Source organism: Martes martes (assembly GCF_963455335.1).
Source record: "Martes martes genome assembly, chromosome: 3".
Classification (NCBI taxonomy): Eukaryota; Metazoa; Chordata; class Mammalia; order Carnivora; family Mustelidae; genus Martes; species Martes martes.
The window spans coordinates 171,903,607-171,929,766 of record NC_137890.1 but is presented as its reverse complement, the minus strand read 5'-3'; the positions used below and the strand labels follow the sequence as shown (position 1 = coordinate 171,929,766).

The window sequence follows — 26,160 nt, the reverse complement described above, 5'->3', positions numbered from 1 at the left end:
AACAGGACCACTGACAAAATCACAGCTGAACAGGAAAGGAGCTTAAGTGGCCATTTTTCTGCCCTCTATATCTTTCTGCTCTTTCATATCCTGCTGGTGCTTCCCTCCGGCTGGAAGTCATCAGCATTTCCATGGTTTATGTTGCAGGTTAAGAGCTAATATTTGCTAAACTCTCACTTTGGGCAAGGCATAATGTCCAATGAGGTAATGATATTTAACCTCTAGGTTTGTTTTGAGAATTAAATGAGGCAACAGAAGCACAGTGAAGGGAAGCAGTTTGTTTAAGGTCTTACAGCTATCAGATAGCAGATCCAAGAATTAAGTCCCAGACATGTCTATCCCCAGGGCCAGTGATAGCTATCATCACTGCCCATAGCTTTTCTGAGAGAACTGAATACTGGAGCAATGACATGTTGGGTCACATGGGTTTTTTTTTCTTATAAGACTCTTCCCTCTTTTACATCTCTTTTTTCTACTTCTTTGAAAGAAAACAATTCTGACAAGAATTCATCAAAGAAGATATTCCAAATTTTAGCATCCCGGTTTGGGTTTTGCTTTTGATTAAGGCTGTTTGCAGACTAGAATATTAGTAACCCACATATTCCCTATACCACAAAAAGAGTAGATTGACTTTTATCTTGGGAACAAAGCTGGATAGAAAAGCTTTTTTTTTTTTTTTTTTTTAACTTTTCTTAATTCATGAAACATTTATCTTCAAGTCAGGTTTTGTTATAGCAGCACAAATGTGGTCCGTCAGCATTTCCATTATAACCCCATATTTCCAGGGCTTTTCAAGAGTGCCTTAGAGATTCCACTTTGAATTAAAACTTGGCATTCAGGATTTGAATCAGAAAACTCCATTTTCCTTAACAATTAATCAAAGAGTTTAGAGATTTCTCACTTTAGAAGAGCACCAAATGTAAAACTTTTATAATGCAAAAAACATTTTGCTAATTTAAATATTTATCTTTTAAATATTAGCCCTCACTATGCAGGTATAATATTATATAACTATATATGATATTAATTCTCAAGGAAAATTAACCATAAAAATTCCTAAGATAATATATGAAAGCTAATTATGGCATCTTATACTGTGCCTTTTTGGCTTTGTAAGTAATTTATTTCTACTGTGGAAATTTAGAGGATTTGAAGTTCTCAGCATAATTGGATTAAAGTTATAGCAGTATCAAGATAGTGAACCAGAATAACATGAGCAGGGAAGAGGGATCCTGAAAGAGTGCCATAGTATTTCAACGTATTTTTGTGAAATTTAAATTCCTGTGGGGAAATTTTGTATTCAGTGAAAAGGGATAAAGAGCGTGTATTAATTATGTGAATAAATATCTGAAATTTAACTTGCTGAATGTAATGGCAATAGTGAGGACTAAATAGAGCTTAGTTATAAAGCCTTTCCAGCTTTGCTTAGTTCCAAACTATCCCATGAACGTCCTATAACAGTAATGAGACATGATGATGATACTCTTTCATATCTCGTTTTGTAATCTTTGCTGTACTCTTTCCTCCATCCATAAAGGTTTAGGACTAAGTAAATACCAGGTAGTGAATCAGAGTAGATGAAGCCTTTTAGTAACAGTACTCTCCTGATTTACATCTCTCCATCCACATTGACTTCCTTACTATTGCAGAAACACACAAGATAAACTCCCATCTTTGAGGCACTTGCTCTACCTATTCTTTCTTCCTGGAATGCTTTTTCTCCAGATGTCTCCTTGGCTTGCTTCAATCCTTGTTCAAACCTTACTTTTTGAATGTAGTCAAACCATATCATTCCACTTGATAATGCAGTTTGCCCTTAGCCCCTTAATCTCAAAACTCAAGATACTCCTTACCCTGTTTGACTTTTCTTCTTTTCACAAGAATTTGTGATCTTCTAACACACTTTATACCTTTTAAAAATATTTTTATTTTAATAGATATTTAATAGATATTTTTACAATATCTATTCCCACCTTCTCCCCTTATAAAGTAAGGTTGATGAAGACACGGTTCTTTGTTTTATTCACTGACAGATCCTAAGCACTTAGAATTGTGCCTGACATAGATTAATTGCTCAAAAATATTTGTTGAATGAATACATTGTTGAATTTTGAATCTGAATTTTAGCCCATAACAAGAATCTACAAACAATATTCCAGATACAACTCTCTACTTTGGTTCTTCTATAAAATTTCTGTTATTTCCCCAAGATAATTAAGAATGCCCTTTGAAAATTGGTGTTAAAATGAAAACTCCCCATATTTAAATTCCCTTGTGTAATGTGTTATGGGCCAAATTTGCTTGAAATAATTTAAACTGATGTTTTGAAATTTTTATAGTTAATTTTTAGTTATTATTTGGAAAAAAATGACCTGAATGGGTAGATGTGAAATCGTTTTCATAAAACAAATGCTTAGTTTGTGTTAAAAATACTACTGTAGGGGCACCTGGGTGGCTCAGTGGGTTAAAGCCTCTGCCTTCAGCTCAGGTCATGATCCCAGGGTCCTGGGATCGAGCACCACATTGGGCTCCCTGCTCAGCACAGGGCCTGCTTTCCTTCCTCTCTCTCTCTGCCTACCTCTCTGCCTACTTGTGATCTCTGTCTGTCAAATAAGTAAATAAAATCTTTAAAAAAAATACTACTGTACATGTTTTATAAAATTTTTATACATAAATGATAATGCCAAACTGAAAACTCAGGAATTAAAACATGATCTCGTAATCTAAAACAAACTAACAACAACAACAAAAACCCCTACATCCCAGCAGTGATGGAAATAATGTGCTGAAAACAAGTACCCTTTAAGGGGATTCACTACTTGGCCCCATGGCTTGAAAACTATGGTAATTGCAAGATAGAGTCATTTGGTGAAACTTCACCACCAGCTCAATAGAGTAAGAGTGAGGATACTAGAATTTGAGTGCCCAGACAAGCACTGAAGACACACTCACCAGCACAGCCTTGACTGATTCTGAAAGGTAGCTGATAGTAAAAGCTAGCATTTTTTAATAATGAGAATGTATTAACTTTATTATTGGACTAAAGCAATACTTTTTGGGGGGGGGTGGTAATAAGCAGTTTATTTGGTTGCTATTCCAGGAAGTAGAAGTTAAAAAGCAAAGAGTGAGCTAAAGAAGAGAGCAAACCCAATGAAGGATACATTCTTGATCCAGTTACCCTGTGGGCAACTGAGACTAAATACTTCAGAGGACCCTCTGATGAATAATTGTAGAACACACTGCCTTAGAAGCATTCCTTTAAACAGCAACTGTCCAATAGGATTTTCTGATGATGGAAATATTCTATATCCACATCATCTGCTATAATAGCCACTTGGAAGATGGCTAGTATGACTGAGGAATTGAGTTTTTAATTTTTTTTTTTAAGAATTTATTTATTTATTTATTTGTCAGAGAGAGAGAGAGCACAGGCAGACAGAGTGGCAGAGGGAGAAGCAGGCTCCCTGCGGAGCAAGGAGCCCGATGTGGGACTCGATCCTAGGACGCTGGGATCATGACCTGAGCCAAAGGCAGCTGCTTAACCAATTGAGCCACCCAGGCGTCCCTGAGTTTTTAATTTTATTTAATCTTAATTAATTTAAATGTAGATAGTCATATATACGGCTGGCTAGTGACTACTTGATTGGACAACTCAGATCTAAGGGATCAAAGTTTCAGGCATTATTCATTAATTCCTATCCCCCATTTGTCAAGGTATATGGGGGAATGGGTATTAACTCTGTCATTCTTCCAACCTAGCCTGCATGGAGACTAAGATATCTGCCAGGGTTGGGGAGAAATCCCTGAAGAAGAAAAGTTGAGAGGAATATACTGCCCCAGTATAAGGAAACTTAGCATAATACTTTAAAACAAATAAAATTAATTACCTTTTGATTTCTTTCACATACTGAGTGAAATTGACTTGATTTTATTTCTGCTGTGTCTTCCTAGGGTAACTGTGAGCAGTCACTTTATGGTCACATGCATTCTATCAACGATGCCACCTTCACTCCTAGGGTGAGTTCAGTTCTCCCAATAAATTATTTTAATATTTCATATACACGAGTTAATTTTATTAAAACAGAGTCCCAGGGTAAAATGGTAAGTTGAGAGGGTGAGGAGAACAGATTTAGGAATTAGTTATGACAATAAAAAAATATATAGATAGTTTGGATTGTAGAAGTTTAAAAAACACACACAATATACAGTGGTAGGAACAACCACATTTTTAAAAGCTTCTTGTCTAATGTGGGCTTCAAGAAAGTGAGTGGGATATAAACTTGTAAATATTAATGTAGAATCATAAAAATAATGAAAATGCTTGAAAGGAAACCCAAGAATAAAAAAGGCATCAAAGAAAAATAGACTTTCTTCAGGTTAAAACAGAGCAACCTTGATTTGACAGCTTTTCAATTACTCACTGAAAGGTTTCAAATATATGTTTCTTCAAATAAACTTGATGACATAGCAGAAGTGTTTGTCCACAGCTTGAGGTATTCAGATATCAGGATGATTTCACCAACTATGAAGATTATTAAACACCGCTTTGAGTTGCTAAGCTAATTGAGGTTGTCTTTAAAAGGGTACAGATAGTACTCATGGAAAGATGATTTAAGTTTGTTCTTTCTCAGATGAAAGCTATTTGACTGATAGATGACCTCTCAAGTCCTTTCAAACTCTATGGTTTAATTATAGCTAACATCTTAATTTGTCTCTAAATGCCCAGGAGGTTGTGAATCTTAATTCCATACCCTCTTCTTTCCCAATTAGCTAAAAAAAATTAATCTGATAGATTACCTACCTCTAACTTCAAAATGACAGCATCGTCAAAATTCTGATACTATCGTGCTGTTATTCTTTTAGACAGAAGAAAAATGTTCACTAAAACGTATTTCTTCTAAAGGGATGTTATTTGCTCCAACTAAAATTGTGCTGGTGGCATTGTGAATGACACCTTGAACATTAGTGATGGGCTCAACTACAATTATATTTTAACAAATTCATCTTATTAAGGAATTTCCATTTAATTAACTCTATTGAGCCAATATATTATGGATTAGTACTAGGTACCAAGTGAGATTTTATTTTTAGCAGAACATAGAGTCATTTAAGCACTGTGAACCCATATGATATAGGATATTTATGCTAAAAATCTACTAAATGGCTTATAGCTTCACATACCCTAAGAAAATTAAATGGAAGCTAAAATGAGATAAATTATTTTGTGAGTCAAGCATTTTATTTTGGTAAGCCATAGCATAGCTAAAAAAGACATACCATTTAACATCCCAATAATAAAATTAATAAATATAAGATTAACCAAATTAAATCTATTCATTTAGCAATCAAGGGACACATGCATTAAGTACACATAATTAAAAGGCAAGATGATGAATATGAGGTCCTTGTGTCTAATATCAACGTGGCTAACCTGTTTTTGTTTATACACTTTGTCCATACTAAAGGACTTATCCACACTATTCCAAATCAATATCCCCTGGCCTCATTAAATGCTTCCATTAACTCTTCTTTGCTGTAAACGTTTAATAACTATTAAGGAAATGATATTTTATGATGATGACTGATACTCACGGGAGAAATTTTTGGTTACATATGTCAGTTGTTTTGAAAAATATTTTATTTCACATACTTGCCAAGGAATGTCAAGAGATTAGGAGGTAGCAGTGACTGAAAGAGCACAAAGACCTTTACTCAAGGACATGGCATTGTGACAGAGTTTACATTCAAACAAACAAACTATCAAACAAAGCTTTTCTAATAAGTGCATTATAAAGTGCATATATAGCAGGCAGAAACTTGAATTATTTAGAATTATTATTATTAATTATTTAGAACTAGACTTGCTAATTTTTGATGCCTTTAGGGATATATAACTTCAAGTTGCACCACTAAGTAAAAATGCATTTAGCTATTTATATAAACACAATTTTAGTAAAATTCTACAATTTTAGATTAGTAAGCAGAAATCACAAATGTAAAATTCAGTGTTATCTGTTATCAACCAAGAATCACAGAAACAAATATACAGCATGTAATAGTTATATATGGTCCTAAAAAGCTATGTATATTGAATTGTATTCTATGATATATTATTAGGGTTCAATGTCTTTATTCCTAACCAATCTTCCTATTGGAAATAGATATTTATTTAAAACTTCTTTTTAAAGTAATCTGTTAATGAAACGTTTTAAGGAATTATGAAAGTGTTATTACTAAGTCCATTTTGTAATGCAAAAACAAAAATGAAAGAAAATTGACAGTAATTGCTAGGCACAGAAAATTCAATATAAGTTAAAAAGAAAACAAAACAAAACGAAACAACTATGTAAAAACACATAGCAAGAAAATGAGCAGGGTATCCCTATCAGAGTGTCTTCCACCTTCAGTTTTCCAGGAAGTAGTCTGATCTGAGTGGAGATTCCATGAGGCCTTCTAGTAGGTCTTGTTGCATCCCCCAAGAGGGATTTGAGAGATGGGAAGGGTAATGAGATCAGATTAAGGAACAAACATAACTGTCTGGGAATGAAAGTCTATGTAATAAGGGAAAACCTGTTGATTTAGGATGTCTATCAACAACAGAAATAGACATAACACATTCTGTATGTCAAAATGGCCATAAAATCAAAATGAAAAGGTCAAGCCAAGTACTAATGAAACATAAAGGTATGGAAAAAGGTTAAGTCCAGTCTGCATTTTATATCCCTAGGTATCTTACCTTGCACTTTCTACCCTTAGGTATCAGAGGTTAGGATTCCAGGTTGTTTGATAAGGACTTCCCCAGGAAGTATGGTCTAAGTCAGTTTCAGTTTAAAGGTCATTAAGGAAAAAATTGACTTTCAGAATTATGTGAGGGATCATGGATCAAGTGAGATATATTAAACTCAAAATACACCAGCATTCCACTGAAATCCCAAAACAGATTCACTGCTGGGAACAGATTTTACTGCCGAGAACCTCCCAGCCACTTTCCCTCATTCTTTGAAGACTAGAGTTCCTAAATTACTGTCTTTCTCTACATATGTGACCAACGCACCACTCTGACCACTACCTTCACTCCATTTTCTCCAACACCCCTTTTCTCCTCAGCTACATATTCCTAAAGTCAGATTCTGAACACCTTGTCATTAACTGTAAACACATCATGTTCAAAATCTCAATTCCAAGTATGCTTTTCTGAACATATCTGTTTGTCTTTCCATGTCTTAAGTAAATCCAGTACAATTTTTCTCCCTCACTTAGAGATTTAATCAGTTAAAATCTTACTCACCTTCTCATCACCGCCTCTGCCTTCACTTAGCATTTTACCCCAGCTTAGGTTCTTCAGTTATCATTCTATCAATTCCATTGCAAAGGACTTCAGTTCAATTTGACCTTATTACCTCTACATAGCATACCTGGCAAATTTACATTCTTTATAGAAAAGATAGAAAAATCCTGGAGATTTTAAAATACTGTACCATCAGACTGGTTGTTCTTTGTTTTTTGTTTTATTTGAATATAGTTGGCACAAAATGTTACATTAATTTCAGGTGAACAGTTTAGTGATTTGAGAAGTATATATACATTACGCTATGTTCATCACAAATATAGCTACCATCTGTCCTATAACCATTGCTATTAAAATATCATTGACTGGATTCCCGATGTTCTGCTTTTTATTTCTATGACTTATTTTTCCATAACTGGAGGCCTGTATCTCCCTCTCCCCTTCATTCATTTTGCCCAACCCTCCACCCACCTCCCCATGGCAACCATTAGTTTATTATCTGTCTTTATAATTCCACTTTTTGTTTGTTTACTCATTTTTTTAGGTTCCATTTATAAGTGGAATCATATGGCATTTGGCTTTCCCAGTCTAACTTATTTCACTTAGCAAAATCTCCTCCAGGTCCATCCACGTTGTCTCAAATGACATAATCTCATCCTTTTCATCCATTTGTCTATTGATGGACACTTAGGTTGCTTCCATGTCTTGGCTATTTTAAATAATGCCACAATAAACATAGAGGTGTATATATCTTTTTGAGTTAGTGTTTTGATTTTGCTTGGGTAAATAAATGCACAGTGTTGGAATTATTGGATCATATAGAATTTCTAAACATTGCACAACAGTTCTTTTTCTCCACATCCATGCCAACACTTACTGTCACTTGTCTTTTTTTATTTTAGGCATTCTAATAGGTATAAGGTGTTATCACACTGTGGTTTTGATTTGCATTTCCATGATGATTAGTGATGTTGAACATCTCTTCATGTATCTGTTGGCCGTCTGTATGTCCTCCTTGGAGAAATGTCTATTCAAGTGTTCTGCCCATTTTTAAACCAGATTGTTTGGGGGTTTTTTTGAAGTTGAATTGCAAGCATTCTTTATATGTTTTGGATAACCCCTCATTGGATATATCATTTGCAAATACTTTCTCAGATTCAGTAGGTTATCGTTTTTGTTTTGTTGATGGTTTCCTTTGCTGTGCAAAAGCTTTTTATTTTCATATAGTCCTCATAGTTTATTTTTGCTTTTGTTTCCCTTGCCATTTGTCTACTGATGGACACTTAGGTTGTTTCCATGTCTGTTTTAAATAATGCCGCAATAAACATAGAGGTGTGTATGTCTTTTTGAGTTAGTGTTTGATTTTTGAGTTAGTGTTAGTGTTTTGAGTTAGTGTTTTGTTTTGTATTTATTGGGTAAATAAATACACAGTTGTGGAATTATTGGGTCATATAGAATTTGTAAGCATTGCACAAGTGTGCAATGAAAAATGTTTATAGCTGATGTCAGAGAAATTCCTGCTGTGCTCTCTTCTAGCATTTTTATTATTTCAGGTCTCTCATTTAGGTCTTTAATCCATTTTGAATTTATTTTTGTGTATGGTATGATAAAGTAGTCCAGTTTCCTTCTTTCACATGTAGCTGTCCAGTTTTCCCAGAACCATTTATTGAAAAGACTGTCTTTTCCCCATTGTGTATTCTTATCTTCCTTGTCTTAGATTAATTGACCATATAAATATCAGTTTATTTCTAGGGGTCTCTATTCTATTCATCCAAGTGTCAGTACCATACTGTTTGGATTACTATAGGTTTGTAGTATATCTTGAAATCTGGGATGTGATATCTCCAGTTTTTTTGTTCTTTCTCAGAATTGCTGTGGCTATTCAGTCTTTGGTGGATCCATACAACTTTAGTACTATTTATTTTAGTTATGTGAAAAATACTGTTGGTAGCTTGATAGGGATTGCATTGAATCTGTAGATTGCCTTGGGTATTATGGGCATCTTATTAATATTCTTCCAATCCATGAGCATGATATATCTTTCCATTTGTTTGTGTCATCTTCAATTTCTTTCATCAGTGTTTTATAGTTTTAAGAGTACAGGTCTTTTATCTCTTTACCGAGTTTATGCCTAGGTATTTTATTCTTTTTGGTGCAATTATAAATGGTGTTTTGTTTTGTTTTTAATTTCTTTCTGTGACTTTCCTGTTAATGTATAAAAACACTATGGGTTTCTGCATGTTAATTTTGTATCCTGACACTTTACTGAATTCATTTATCATTTCTAGTAGTTTTTGGTATCATCTTTAGGATTTTCTATGAATAGTATCATGTTATCTCCAAATAGTGACAGTAACTTCTTTACCAATACAGATGCCTCTTACTTCTTTTTTCTTGTCTGTTTGCTGTGGTTAGGACTTCTAATACTATGTTGAATAAAAATGATGACAGTGGACATCTTTGTCTTATTCCTGAGCTTAAAGGGCAAACTCTCAGTTATTCACCATTAAGGATCATGTTAGCTGTGGGGTTTTTTAAAATATATATATGGTCTTTATTATATTGAGGTATATTGCCTCAAATCTCATTTTGCTAAGAGTTTTTAATGATGAGTGAATGTTGAATCTTGTCAAATGCTTTTTCTGCATCTATTGAGATGATCATATGATTTTTATCCTTCATTTTGTTCATGTTGTATATGACATTGATTGATTTGCCAATACTTTTTTAAAAGACTACTTATTTATTTATTTGACAGAGAGAGAGAGAGCACAAGCAAAAAGAGAATGGCAGGCAGAGGGACAGGGAGAAGCAGACTCCCCAATGAACAGGTTTCCCAACACAGGGCTCAATTCAGGGATCATGACCTGAGCCAAAGTCAGATACTTAACTGACTGAGCTATCCAGGCATCCCTGATTTGCCAATTTTCAACCATCCTTTCATCCCAGAAATATATCCCACCTAATCATTTTACGAATATTTTGTTGAGGATTTTTGTGTGTATGTTCATCGGGTTTATCGGCCTGTACTTTTCTTTCTTTGAGATGTCTGTCTAATTTTGGAGTCAGGGTAATACCTCATAGAACGAATTTGAAAGCTATACTTCCTGTTCTATTTTTTTTTTAATAGCTTGGGGATAATAGATATTAACTCTTCTAATGTCTGGTAGTTCGCACTTATAAATTCATCTGGTCCTGAACTTTTATTTTTTGGTAATTTTTTGATTACCAATTCAATTTTGTTACTTGCAATTAGTCTATTCAGATTTTCTATTTCTTCCTGGTTCCATTTTAGAAGATTATATGTTTCTAAGAATTTATCCATTTTTTTCTAGGTTGTCAAGTTTGTTAGCAAATAATTTTCCATTGTATTCTCATAATTCCTTGTATTTCTGTGATATCAGCTGTTATTTCTCCCTGTTTTGGTTTTGCTTTTGAGTGCTTTCTCTTTTTTTCTTGAGTCTGGCTAAGTTTTTGTCAGTTTTCTTTTATTTTAGTCTTTTCAAAGAACCGCATTTGGTGCCACTGATTTTTTATCCATCCATCTATCTATCTATCTAGACATTATTTATTTCTATTTTGATCTTTATTATTTCCATTCACCTTGGGCTTTGTTCTTCTTTTTCTACTTTCTTCATGCATAACATTAGATTGTTTATTAGAGTTTTTCTGGTTTCTTGAAGTAGGCCTGTATTGCTATATACTTCCCTCTTAGAACTGCTTTCACTGTGTCCTAGAGATTTTAGACTGCTGTGTTTTCATTTTCATATGTCTCCATGTATCATTTGATTCCTCCTTTATTGCTTTATGGACTCATTAGTTGTTAGTATCATGTCGTTTAGTCTCCACATGTTTGTTTGTTTTTTTCAATTTATTTTGTTGTGATGTATTTCTAGTTTTATACCATTGTGGTTGGGAAAGTTGCATGGTATTTCAGTCTTCTTAAATGTATTGAGGCTTGTTTTACAGCCCAATATGTGATCTATTCTGGAGAATGTTTCATGTGCACTTGAAATTAATGTATATTCAGTTATTTTTGGACAGAACATTTTATATGTATCTGTAATGTCTATTCAGAGACCTGTTTTCTTATTGATTTTCTGTCTGGATGATCTATCCATTGATTTAGGTGGAGTGTTCATGTCTCCTACTATTATTGTATTACCATCTAGTTCTCTCTTTATGTTTGTTAATATTTGTTTTATGTATTTAGGTGCTCCAATGTTGGGCACATAAATATTTGCAATTGCTATATACGCTTGTTGGATTGATCCTTTTATCTTTATGTAATGCCCGTTTTTGTCTCTTATTACAGTCTTTTTTTTTTTTTTAAGATTTTATTTATTTGCCAGAGAGAGAGAGAGAGAGAGAGAGTACACACAAGCAGGCAGAGAGGCAGGCAGAGGCAGCAAGAGAAGCAGGCTCCCTGCCGAGCAAGGAACCTGATGCGGGACTCGATCCCAGGACCCTGGGATCATGACCTGAGCCGAAGGCAGCGGCTTAACCAACTGAACCACCCAGGTGTCCCAACAGTCTTTTTTTTTAAAGTCTATTTCGTCTGATATAAGTATTGCTACCCCAGCTTTTTTTTGTTCCTCCGTACTTCCATTTGCTTGGTGAATGTTTTTCCATCCCTTCACTTTCAATATGGATGCATCTTCAGGTCTGAGGTGACTCTCGTAGACAACTTATAGATGAGCCTTGTTTTTATATCCATTCTGCCACTCTATTTTGATTGGAGCATTTAGACCATTTCTAATTACTTTTAAAAAATATTTTACTTATTTATTTGTCAGAGACAGAGCACAAGCAGGGGAAGCGGCAGGCAGACCAGGCAGAGGGAGACGCACTGTCTGCTGAGCAAGGGGCCAGAAGTGGGACTTGATCCCAGGAACATGAGATTGTCACCTGGACCAATGGCAGCTGCTTAAATAAGTGAGCCACCCAGGTGTCCCTAGGCCATTTATATTTAAAGTAATTGATGGGTATGTACTTATTGCCATTTAAAATTTGTTTCCTGGTTGTTTTTATAGTTTTTGTTTCTTTCTTCTTCTTGTGTCTTCTTTTTAAGCAATGAGTATGTATAGTGTTTTATTTGGCTTTCTTTCTCTTTATTTTTTGAGGTTGATGGTTACCATGAGGTTCATATATAACATTCTAAGTAAATAGCAGTTCATATTAATTTGAAAATCATGTAAGCTCAAATACATCTTAAAGAAACTCCCTTCCCTATTTTATGTATATGTTATTGTTTTTTACATCTTTTTATTCATATTTTTCTTACATCTCTAAGTATGGTCATTTATTTTCCATTTAAAGAAGTCCCTTTAAAATTTCTTATAAGGCTGGTTTAGTGGCGATAAACTACTTTATCTTTTGTTTGTCTCAGAAATTCTATATCTTTCTTTCAAATCTGTATGATAACATTACTGGGTAAAGTATTCTTGTTTGTCCCTTCAACACTTTGAATATATCATGGCACTTCTCTCTGGCTTGCAAGGTTTCTGCTAAAAAATCAACTGATAGCCTTATAAGATTTTCCCTTGCAGATAATTTTTTGTTTCTCTCTTGATGCTTTTAGGATTCTCTATCTTTAACCTTTGACATTTAAATCATTATGTGCTATGGTGCTGATCTACTGGAGTTCATTTTGTTTGGAACTCTCTGTACCTCTCAGACTTGGATGCCTATTTCCCTCCTTAGATTAAGGAAGTTTTCACTTATTATTTCTTCAAATAAATTTTCCATACCTTTCTTTCTCTCTTCTTCTGGGACCCCTATAATGTGTGTGCTTGTTCGCTTGATTTTGTCCCAGAGATCTCTTAATTTACCGTCATTTTTAAAAAATTCTTTTCTTTTTTGCTGTTCTCAGCTTCTGTGCTTTTCATTGCACTGCCTTCCAGCTCGCTGATAGTTCTTCTATATCCTCTAATCTACTGTTGATTCCCTCTACTGTGTTTTTTATTTCAGTTATTATATTCTTCAACTCTAACTGATTCTTTTTAATATTTTCTTAATATTTTCTAACTCTTCATTGAAGATCTCACTGAGTTCTTCCATTCTTTCCTCCAGCCCAGTGAGTATCTTTATATCATTACTTTAAATTCTTTTTTTTCCATTTATTTTATTTTATTTTATTTCTTTTTAGTGTTCCAAAATTCATTGTTTATGCATCACACCCAGTGCTCCACGCGATACGTGACCTCCTTAATACCCACCACCAGGCTCAACCAACCCCCCGCCCCTTTCCCCTCCAAAACCTTTAGTTTGTTTCTCAGAGTCCACAGTCTCTCATGGTTTGTCTCCTCCTCTGATTTCCCCAACCCACTTCTCCTTTCCATCTCCCAATGTCCTTCATGTTATTCCTTATGCTCCACAAGTAAGTAAACCATATTATACTTGACTTTCTCTGCTTGACTTATTTCACTCAGCATAATCTCTTCCAGTCCCATCCATGTTGATACAAAAGATGGGTATTCACCCTTTCTGATGGAGGCATAATACTCCATAGTATATATGGACCATATCTTCTTTTTCTATTCATCCATTGAAGGGCATCTTGGTTCTTTCCACAGTTTGGTGACTGTGGCCATTGCTGCTATGAACATTGGGGTACAGATGGCCCTTCTTTTCACTACATCTCTATCTTTGGGGTAAATGCCCAGTAGTGCAATTGCAGGGTCATAGGGTTGCTCTATTTTTAGTTTCTTAAGGAATCTCCACACTGTTTTCCAAAGTGGCTGCACCAACTTGCATTCCAACAGTGCAAGAGGGTTGTCCTTTCTCTGCATCCTTTCCAACACTTGTTGTTTACTGTCTTGTTAATTTTGGCCATTCTAACTGGTGTAAGGTGGTATCTCAATATGGTTTTGATTTTAATCTCCCTAATGGCTAATGATGATGAACATTTTTTCATGTGTCTGTTAGCCATTTGTATGTCTTCTTTGGAGAAGTGTCTGTTCATGTCTTCTGACCATTTTTTGACATGATTATCTGTTTTGTGTGTGTTGAGTTTGAGGAGTTCCTTATAGATCTTGGATATCAGCTCTTTGTCTGTAGTGTCATTTGTGAATATCTTCTTCCATTCCTTGGGTTGCATCTTTGTTTTGTTGACTGTTTCCTTTGCTCTGCAGAAGCTTTTGATCTTGAAGAAGTCCCAAAAGTTCATTTTCACTTTTGTTTACTTTGCCTTTGGAGCTATATCTTGAAAGACGTTGCTGTGGCCAAAGTCGAAGGGGTTACTGCCTATGTTCTCCTCTAGGATTCTGATGGATTCCTGCCTGAGTTGAGGTCTTTTATCCATTTTGAGTTTATCTTTATGTATGGTGTAAGAGAATGGTCGAGTTTCATTCTTCTATACATAGCTGTCCAATTTTCCCAGCACCGTTTATTGAAGAGACTGCCTTTTTCCCACTATATATTTTTTGACCATAGATTATTGATTATTTGACCATAGAGTTGAGGATTATTTGACCATAGATTATTTGACCATAGAGTTGAGGGTCCATATCTGGGCTCTCTCCTCTTTCCACTGGTCTATGTGTCTGTTTTTGTGCCAGTACCTTGCTGTCTTAGTGATCACAGCTTTGTAGTAAAGCTTGAAATTAGGCAACATGATGCCCCCAGTTTTGTTTTTCCTTTTCAACATGTACTTAGCAATTCGGGGTCTCTTCTGATTCCATACAAATTTTAGGATTGTTTGCTCCAGCTCTTTGAAAGATGCCGGTGGAATTTTGATCAGAATGGCATTGAAAGTATAGATTGCTCTAGGCAATATAGACATTCTAACAATGTTTATTCTTCTAATCCAAGAGCATGGAATGACCTTCCATCTTTTTGTGTCTTCTTCAATTTCTTTCCTGAGTGTTCTGTAGTTCCTCAAGTACAGATCCTTTACCTCTTTGGTTAGGCTTATTCCCAGTATCTTATGGTTCTTGGTGCTATAGTAAATGGAACTGATTCTCTAATTTCCCTTTCTATATTTTCATTGTTAGTGTATAAGAAAGCAACTGATCTGTGCATTGATTTTGTGTCCTGCCACATTACTGAATTGCTGTATGAGTTCTAATAGTTTGGAGGTGGAGTCTTTTGGGTTTTCCATATAAAGTATCATGTCATCTGTGAATAAGGAGAGTTGGACTTCTTCATTACTAATCTGATTACCTTTTATTTCTTTTTGCTGTCTGATTTCTGTTGCTAGACTTCTAGTAATGTGTTGAACAAGAGTGGTGAGATTGGGCATCCTTGTCGTGTTCCTGATCTCAAAGGGAAGGCTGTCAGCTTTTCCCCATTGAGGGGAATCGCTGTGGGTTTTTCATAGATAGATTTCATGAAGTTGAGGAATGTTCCCTCTATCCCTATACTTTGAAGCATTTTAATTCTTTATCAGGCATATTGCTTATTCTGTTTCATTTAATTCTTTAATTGAGGTTTGTTTGTTTTTTTCTTTTTATTTCTTTTGGAGCATATTCCTCTGTCTCCCATATTTTTCTTGACTTTCTGTGTTTGTTTCTATGGATTAGGTAAAACAGCTACTTCTCCTAAAGTTGAAGCAATTGTCTTATTTATGGTGACCCCTATGCAGACTGTATGTGCTTGGTGACTATTGCTAGCTGGCTGGAGCTGTGGCTATATATGCTAGTTACTCTTCTAATTTTTTTTTATTGCTATTAATTAATTAATTAATTTTTTGAGAAAGAGAGAGAGAGAGACCACATGTAGGGGGAAGGGCAGAGGGAGAAGCAGGCTCCCCGCTGAGCAGGGAGCCCGATGCAGGCTCTATCCCAGGAAACTGGATCATGACCTGAGCCAAAGGCAGATGCTTAACCAACTGAGCCATAGAGGTGCCCACTATTTGTTCTTTTAAACTGTGACATATCTCCATCTCTTCTGCTATTCTCTTGACATTCATTCTCTCTGTCTTTGGTTGCTCAGTAACTGTTTAGTCAGCACTCAGTTGTTCTTCAGGAGAAGCTGTTATATTAATAGGTTTAATTTGGTGTGCTCTGTGGAGGAGGAGACTTCAGAATCTGCTTATGTTGTCATTTTAAACCGACAGTCTTTTTTTCCTTCAAATTAAATTTATTACTCCCAAGTACAAATAACTACTCACTATTACTTAACATTTGTATTTATTATTTATTTATTTGTTTGTTTAGTGAGAGAGAGAAGGAGGGGGGAAGAGGCAGAGGGAGAGAGAGAGAATCTTAAGCAGGCTCCATGCCCAGTACAGAGCCCAGTGCAGGGCTCAATCTCACAAACCTGTGATCATGACCTGAGCCAAAATCAAGAGTTGGATGATTAACCAACTGAACCACCCAGGTGCCCCACTATTACTTTAACATTTCAATTATATTTCTCTAGTGTGTTCACTTTTCTATTCACTTAGATTGCTGTTAAACCTCCTTCTTGAATATCCTCAAACTCCCACTTCCCTCTCTTCCAGAAACTCTTCTTATACCCCTTTGACTCATTCTTCAGAAATAAAATAAAAGCCTCCAGAGAAGAAATCTCCTGTTCCTACTTATGCATCTCTAAATACATAGGCATCTCCACTCATTGTTAGTGCCTCACCTTCAGTAATCTTAGAAGGAGTTTTTTAGCTCCTAAGAAATTTTAATATTTTAGGTTGTACAATAAATTTCATTTCCCACTCCTCTTTCACTCTCTTCATAAGTTTAAATTACAACTATTCCTTTCCCCCCTTTCTATAGTACTATTTTTATCTATATATAAACATGTTCCAAAATTGTCTGTTTATTAAATTTGAATTTCATCTCTCAATCACTTGCTGTCTTACTTTTCCTACTTTCATATAATCTTGACTTTTTGTTTTGTAAATTTGGACTTATTTAATATTGCTTTTAGTACCAAATCTATGAAAATTTAGTACCAAATCTATGAAAGATACATGAAAAATTGGAGTGCTGTCTTTCAACTGTTAATTTATAATTGGATTATATAATCATCAGAAAAAAATATCTGTATGATTTCAGTTTTGGAGATTTGGTAGGACTTTTTTGTGGCCTTGTGCATGATCATTTTTAAAATGTCCTATGGAGGGCGCCTGAGTGGCTCAGTGGGTTAAAGCCTCTGCCTTCAGCTCAGGTCATGATCCCAGGACTGGAATTGAGCCCCACATCAGGATCTTTGCTCAGCAGGGAGCCTGCTTCCCCCTCTTTGTCTGCCCCTCTGCCTACTTGTGATCTGTCAAATAAATAAATAAAATCTTTTTAAAAAAATGTCCTATGGAGGCTTAGAAAGAATGTGTGTTCTGGTTTGGGACATCTAGTTGTATTTGTTAGATAAAGATTGCTATAGCTGTAATTGTGCAAATCATATAAAAACATGATTTTTGTCGGTTTAAAATTTTATATTATGAGAAATATTAAAATCTTATGGATTTTTAATTTCCAATTAAAAAGAAATCATTTATAGATTTTTATATATTTTATTTTCAAATGTCATTTTACTTTACATTTTGTTGAGACAATTGTTGGATACATTAAAATTATGAGTCATATCTGCTTCATGAAGACTTCCTTAAAGACTTATGTAAAATTGCCCTGTTTGACAAAATTAAAACATTTTGCTTTATATTACTTATTTTGATCATATTTACACAATGTATCTTTTATCATCCCCCAATTTCCTTCCTTTTTTATGTTTTCATTTGATTTATTTCTCTTATAAGTGGCATATACTGTTTACTTTGTGTTTTTAATAAAATCTGAGTCATTAATAGCTGACATTAATTGGTCTACATTTGTTTTTAATATACTTGGATTTACTTTTGCCATCTTATTTTGTTTATTCTATTATCTAATTTCCTTGTTTTTTTTCTTTTTGTCTGTTTTTGTTACTCTTCCATTTTTAATATGCAGATTTTATTTCACTAACATGCCTACAATTAAATAACACTACTATTCTCCCCAGAATAACACAAAAAATTAAAACACTCGGACTGTTTTCTAGACATCAGTTTGCAATATTCCGTGTTATTTTTATTTTATATTTTGATCCCCCCTTGAAACAGTTGATATTTATTAGCGCTACCAATATAGTTTGTTATTTCTTTGTTTACAATTAACTTATTTATTTTTTTCTCCTTCTTTGAAAGTTTCATTTTCTTCTTGCTGAAGAATACTCTCTAGTAGCTCTTTCACTGAGAGTCAGTAGGTAGTAAGTCTCTTGGTCTTTGCATATTTTATTTTCATTGTGGTATTCCATTTTCTCTTGGATTTATTTTTGCCATGAAAGTCTGCTTACAATCTAATAGCTGATCCTATGTTGGTAACCTGTTTGCTTTTTCTCTCTGATACTTTTTAGTACATTTACTATTTTATTTTCAATATTTTTATGATATGTGTACAATGTGGTCTTGTCTCCTTTTTTCCTTCAAAACTTGCTGTGCTTCCTCAATATGAGCACCATTGTATTCTGTAACCCCGAAAAATCTTCAGCCATTATTTCTTTAAATATTGTTTCTTGTCAATTCCCTCTAGTCCATCCTTTAGACTCTCCTTTTATCCTTAGGTTGAAACCTTTTGTTTAGTTCCCCAAGTTTCTTAACTTGTCTTTGTATTCCCTATGCTGTAGTTCGCTATGCTGACTTCTGATGGACTTCTTCAGATCTCTCTTATAATTCACTAAATTTAATTTGGTTGAATCTAGTTTACTATGAATTTTTCTATTGAACATTTGTATTTCTGTTACTACATTTATCATCTATAGAATTTCTGTTGGGTTCTTTTCAAATTTGCCTGTCCTTGTTTCATTGTTATGTTTTGTTTTTAGTTTAGATATATGTTAATTTATTTTTTTAACTTTTTAATCCATAATTTCTTTGAAGTTTGAATGGCAGTGTTATTTTTTCATTGTCTTGTTTCTCCATGTTGCCCTGAAATCTCCAATATCATCTTACCCTCAGCCATTCAGGTATAAACTCCAAGTCAAAAACTCCACTGAAACTGCTCTTAGTTTTCACATTGTTACATGTCACATGATTATTTCCCCATTATTATCAGACTTTATTTTTCACATCACTTAAAATATTCTACTTGAATCCTGAGAAGTAAAATCTCCATGGTTATTGCTTCTCAATCTTCTATGCTGGATCCTGCTTCACCACTTGACTGACAAATATTAAATAGTGTCAAGACTCAATCTTAAATCTTGTTTTTTAGCAAAATTTCTCCTTATATCATTTCATTCAAGCCTATAACTTTTAATTTTTCCTACATGTAATGATTTCCAAGTAAGTCTCATTCTTCTCATTACCATTAGATTCATCATTAGCTATTTTGCTTCTTGGCCTAAATATATATAAGATGTCATATTTTAACATGCTAAAGATGCAACTCTTGCTTTCCCTTCATCCTAACCTTTACCCATCTCCTGGCATCTTTGCTTGTGTCACCCTATTCTCCCAATGCAGAAGCTAGAGGATCAGTCATTGTACACCATTGTCTTGGCAATTTTTGTCTCTTCATTTAAAAAAAAAAAAAAAACCTTCTAGGGACACCTGGGTGGCTCAGTTGGTGAAGAGTCTGCCTTTGGCTCAGGTCATGATCCCACGGTCCTGCAATCAAGTCCCACATCGGGCTCCTTGCTCAACAGGGAGCCTGCTGTGTCTCTGCCTGCTGTTCTCCCTGCTTGTGCTTGCTCTCTCTCTCTCTGACAAATAAATAAATAAAGTTTATAAATAAATAAATAAATAATGACTTCCTAAATTGGAATACAGTGAAAAGAAATTTAAAAAAAATTAAATCTTATTTGACTTAATATCTCTAACATCTAGTATATTTTACTTTACACACTGAATGTTCAAAAATTATGATGAATGAAGGCAGAGTTCTGAACAAATGAAAGTACAATTATTTCATTACAGTCTTGTATCATTGCATCTTATTTATTTCAAGTTTATTGGCCTTCCAAATTCTGTGGATATTAAACAACAAACCATAAATACAAAGTTAAGCTTTTTGAATTACCAGGATAGATCAGTTGCTCCTTAGAAAGCTTCTATAGAATCATAGTGTCTTGTCACTTTGGAGCACTAGAAAATTATCAAATTTCAATTATACCTTTGGATACTGGTTTTGCCATTCACAAGATATATAATCTTGAGCAATCATCTAATTATTTTGTGAAAGTTAATGATAAAAAGAACAGAGAGTATTAGATAATACAAGTAGTGTATTCAATCTAGTGCCTGGCAACTAGAAAATGCTGTCACTACCACTCCTATTTCTATCACTCCCTCTCCTCCTCCTTCTCCCTGGTGCTGCTGTGGCTGCTTCCACTCCTCCTCTTCCTCTTACTCCTTCTCCTTCTTCTTCTTCATGAAGCCAAGGTTCCTTTTAATGATTTGCATTCAAATGAGTAGAAGTAGATAAAAGAATACACACACAAATATGTAAGATGACTTTCTTACATCCTATAATTTAGTTGTGTATAACATAATATCAATATCATAAACATAAATCAGCAATACATATTTTGCACTTCAACGAAGATAAGAAAATGGGATTCTGAAGCTACTCCAAATAAGAAACTATGCACTGTATTAAACTTGAGCTGAATATTACTTAAAAAAAATTGACATAAGTCTCAGAGAATTTTTTTATAGCAAAACATAGCAGTTAGGGGTACCTGGGTGGCTCAGTTGGTTAAGCATCTGCCTTCAGCTCAGGTCATGATCTCAGGTCCTGGGATGGAGCTCGGCAGTCAGTCTCCCTGCTCCATAAGGGAGTCTGCTTCTCTCTCTCTCTCTCTACCTCTACCTCTGCTCCTCCCCCTGCTTGTTCTCTCTCTCTCTCTTAATTTTTTTTAAAGCATTTAGTAATTAGGCAGTTGAGAGTTTTAAATTTGATCTGATATAGATGAATTCCTTTTCCATAAATTGCCAGTATGTGGACATAAATGCATTAATTCACATTATTTTTTCTTTAAGTCAGAAAAAAAAAAACTATACCTGCAATTGCCTATTAAAATATATATATATATATATATATATATATATATATATGTTCTCACTTCATTTTAGTAAAAGAAGCTCAATTTCTTATATTCTGAATTTTGTTATCAAAGCTCAAACAAAAAGTACTTTGTATCAGTCTCTGGCCATTTTGTATAAAGAAATACAAACAACATTTAGGTCATGCAGCCATTGATCCTCTGAAGGACAAATGATGTCAGGCAGTACTTACATGCCAAAAAAATTTCAATTTTGTTTACTTCTTTAGCAATCCAACTTGATGTCAATTACCATTTAGCTGGGCCAATAATATTGATATTTGATGTCAGTTCTTATTCATTACTGCACCTAGATGAGGCATAAGTCAAAACTTTTAGATGTGTGGTAAAAAAACACTAAAGCACATTCTCTCCACCTGGGAAAATTGGAAACAACAGCAGAATAGAAAATTAAGGGACATGTAACATACCATTTTTATTTTATATGATATTTGAATTATTTCACTGCTCCTAATATTCAAACATTAACAATATTTTTAAACTAACCTAATACTGTATCTTATTCTTAAACTAAATCTTAACACTTTACAAAGAAAATTACTTCTGATAGAAAAATGTGACACTTAAAAGTAAAGGGGAAAAAAGGAGTTGTATAAGCAGACATTCAAAAATTAATTAGAAAATTATTTATTTTAAAGATTTTATTTATTTACTTGAGAGAGAGAGAGAGAGAATGAGAAGGGGAGAAGCAGACTCCCCGTGGAGCTGGGAGCCCGATGCAGGCCTCCAGGATCATGACCTGAGCCGAAGGCAGTCGCTTAACCAACTGAGGCACCCAGGTGCCCTGAAAATTATTTTTTAAATGTAACAAATTTATAGCAGTATTCTCCCTGTGTTTTTGCTTTGTTTTGTTCTTAGAAATTTAACACTGCAAATAACAAAGAAATAGTACATTTAATATTATATCATTTTGCCCTCAAATGTTAACCTTCAATAACTTCTACAGTTGGATAGTGATGATTTCACACATTTGTAACTTTCTTGATAGTTCCATGAAAATTCAAAACATTGTTATTATATCATAGTTCTTGATACTTCCTCTTTGACTATAAGACTAATAACTTGTTTTTCAATATACACAACCTTTAGATGGCTTAAAAATTTGGGACATGCATGAAAAATTCAGTAATGAAATTTCTACTTAACAATTCTGCTAAGCATCTCCTATATCCTGAGCACTGTTCTAAATATTTAATGTTCAGGGTGCCTGGGTGACTCAGTCATTAAGTGTCTGCCTTCATCTCAGGTCATGATCCCAGGGTCTTGGGATATAGCCCTGCATCGGACTCCCTGCTCAGCAAGAAGCCTGCTTCTTCTTCTCCCACTCCCACTGCTTGTGTTCCCGCTCTTGTTGTGTCTCTCTCTGTCAAATAAATAAATAAATAAATATTGAATGTTCAGTAACGAATGATGCCAAATACTATTCTTATGGACTTTATATTCTGGTAAGTACCACAAACAATAAACAAGTAAATTAATAGTCTTGAGAATAATACATGCTATCTAACCATAATCACTTAGAGTAAAAAGAGTAATGAGGTGAGAGCTGGGTTTTAATAATGGAAGTGGGGAGGGAGGACTCAAGAGAATGACATTTAAGAAAACCATGCAATGAGGGGTGCCTGGATGGCTCAGTCTGTTAAGCTGCCTTCAGCTCAGGTCCTGAACCCAGGATTCTGGGATCAAGACCCATTTGGGCTCCCTGCTCCCCCCATCCATGCATTCTCTCTCTTTCTCTCTCTCTCTCAAATAAATAAATAAAATCTTAAAGAAAAGAAAAAAAAAGAAAAGAAAACCATGAAATGAACTTAAGGACGAGAACTCAAGTAGATGCAACAGTTTTGATTAGTTGTAGTCAGTCTAAGCTAGCATGTGATTTAAAAATTTTGAAGAATTACATGTATGGTAAACAGCATGAGTTTTCTAGAGACTGTTTCACATATAGAGATAATGTCTAGTGCATCATATATTATCCCTGAATCACATAATTAGAGCAAAAAGAATTGTCACACCAATTTACTCATAAGCATAATTACAAGAAAACTTGATTATTCCCTTTAATGTAATTTTCCCCACTTAATTGTGTGTTCGTGGGTGAATGTGACCCTGTGAATTCATACTTCAATAAGTGACTACTAGTTAACATGCAAAACTACAGGCAGAGCAGGAGAATCTGCCCTTCCTCTTCAGAAGATTTAATTTGAATACCCAGAGTGGCACTGCAGGTAAAATGTTTTAAAAGTTAGCATATCCCAGCAGATGATCTGGAATTCCCTGAGGCCTGTTTCAGTGGTCTTGGTCCCAGCAGGTCAATCACCACCATGCTCAGCCTTTCATCCCATACCATTTCAACAGCTGTATCAAAAAATTTAACAGTTTTCTAACTAAAGGAATTTAAGCTCCTCTATTTAAATTACCCTCAAGCCTAAATTTATTATATTCTTCCTAAAATATTAGTTTGCATACTCATTTAATTAAGAATTTAATTAATTAAGAATTTGCAAACATCCCTTGATGGATACTAGTGAAACAAAAGAAACATTGTTTCTAATGTAAATGCTGGTTACATCTAGAACTTTTTACTCCACCTGAGCTAGAGAAAGTAAGACCACAAAGAATCTTAAAAATAGACTTTGTTTTGTTTGTTGGTTTGGGTTTTATTGTTTTTTTCTTTTGTTTAGTTAGGAGAACCAGGCGCCCTGCTGAGCAAGGTGCCCCAAAAGGGCTCCATTTCATGACCCTGGGATCGTGACCTGAGCCAAAGACAGACCCTTAACCAACTGAGCCACCCAGGCACCCCAAACATGAACTTTAATAATGTAAACATTATGGTGACAAACCTATCCATAAATTACCGGTTTGTTTGTTGGTTTGTTTGTTTTAAATTTTTATTTATTTATTTGACAGACAGATCACAAGTAGGCAGAGAGGCAGGCAGAGAGAGAGGAAGGGAAGCAGGCTTCCCGCCGAGCAGAGAGCCCGCCGTGCGGCTTGATCCCAGAACCCCAGGACCATGACCTGAGCCAAAGGCAGAGGCTTTAACCCACTGAGCCACCCAGGTGCCCCTAAATTATCGTTTTTATGTATATAGTGCTACTACCCTGAATTTATGTGACTGTAGTTATGTACAGGTTAAGAGAAAATAAATTCATTGCAGGTTTACCTGACAGTGTTATTGCAGTGAACCCTGTATTAATCAGTAGTAATTGGCCACTTTAAAAGAGACTTCTGCCAAATACAGTAACAACTTCAGTTGTTTCACAACAGATGAAACAGGTTTAACAGAATTTGTGTGGATCTAAATGTAATAACATCTTCAATGATTAAAGAGCATAAGGGCAAAGAGAAGAAGAATTATTACTAAGAACAGTATTAACATGTTGCTACCGTCTTTGCTAGGTGATTTGCTTTATTTCACCATGAAGTGCTAAAAATATATACTTCTAAAAAGCTGTATCTAAGCACTTATGAAAGGATTATTTTGAAATTAGTAGAAATATGAAGCTGTACCTTATTCATAGTAAGTAAGTCATAACTGACTTAGGTAAAATTTAAAAAAAAATTGTCTTTTTCCAACAAAGAAAGAAACAGATTTGACTGGAAATTTTACAGTCTGCATCTAAGTCAGCTCCTAATGTAGACATCTAGGTCCCAAGCCCCTCTCTGACCTCCAGTCACTGCAGCAGAAAACTAGAGCTTCTGTAATTTTCATTCCCTGCCCTGCCCCCTCCATCACTCTGGGATTCTAGAAGGGCTGACTTTCTTCCTTGATAAAGGACAACAGATTAATGAATTTAAGTGCTGGCATCATTAAAATTGTCATCCTTGCATAGTATTTCAAATGCAATTTCAACTGTGGCTAGTTTTTATTCTTCAGGGGGTCTTGTTATCTCTAGTTTCTCTTGTAAATTAATGCAAAACCTGCTCCAGCAGTATCATATGCTGTTTATTTCAAACTCCAAGTAGATTGTTCTGTTTCTTGATTTGGTAAATGAAAAGACCAGAGTCACAGCATGCTAAGTTACAGGTTAGCAAACAGAATATGGTCCAAGCAAGAGTGAAAGGCTTTGGGAGAAAAAAACACAGTTTGTATTTTCAAGTATACTCACCTCTATCTATTTTGTTCTTATGTATAAATGTTTCAAAAATATAAAGTTACCAGACAATACATTTCATTTCACTTAGGAGATTTACAAATTAGTTTGAACAACATGATTCCATAGCTTAGTAAGTTCTATGATCATGTAGTCCCCACTTCTCACGTCCTCTCCCCGCCTCTCACCACACTCTATCACCTGGCATGAGGGCATTCTAACAGGGAATGCTTGTCTGGTAAGTATTTAATGAATGACTAATAATTTTATTAGACAGGTCCTTTAAAAAAGGAAATTTTATTATTTTAAAAAATGATGTACAAATTTCTTTGCTTAGCTCATTATACAAAAGAAAGTAGACAAGTGGAGAGAACGAGCTGTATTATTCTAGGAAAAGGATGGGCTAGAGCAGCTTGATTAAATGGATCAAAGAGTTGTAGAGGTTTAGCAGTTGAGAAATTGGTTTTTAAAAGAATTTGTATATCCTTTAATTCTCCAATTGGGTTACCCATCATTGTGGGTTGTATTAGGAAGTTGGATTATCAGAGTAGGTTTCATTCAAATGTAAGTAAATATGATATACATGCTTTATTTAAAGGTGGTTGTTTAGAAGAAAATAAGTTGGTGGGCAGGGGCAAAGATCTTTCAAGTTATAATCACTTCAGGAAAATATATGCTCTCTGTGTGTGTGAATTACTCAGTTGGGTGATCACATTAATTCTGTAAATGTGCCATATTATA

The 26,160-nt window shown here is 34.7% G+C and overlaps 1 protein-coding gene across 2 annotated transcripts in view; it reads left to right on the top strand.

The window, feature by feature from the left end:
- Window positions 1-26,160, top strand: part of SPAG16 (sperm associated antigen 16) — a gene marked incomplete at both ends in the record, with an annotated part of 1,046,083 nt that overhangs the window by 721,214 nt on the left and 298,709 nt on the right. For both annotated transcript variants that reach the window (XM_080799476.1, XM_080799475.1), the window contains one exon: window positions 3,952-4,017. In XM_080799476.1, the coding sequence (XP_080655602.1) occupies window positions 3,952-4,017 (66 nt within the window). The remainder of the gene's footprint in view (window positions 1-3,951; window positions 4,018-26,160) is intronic.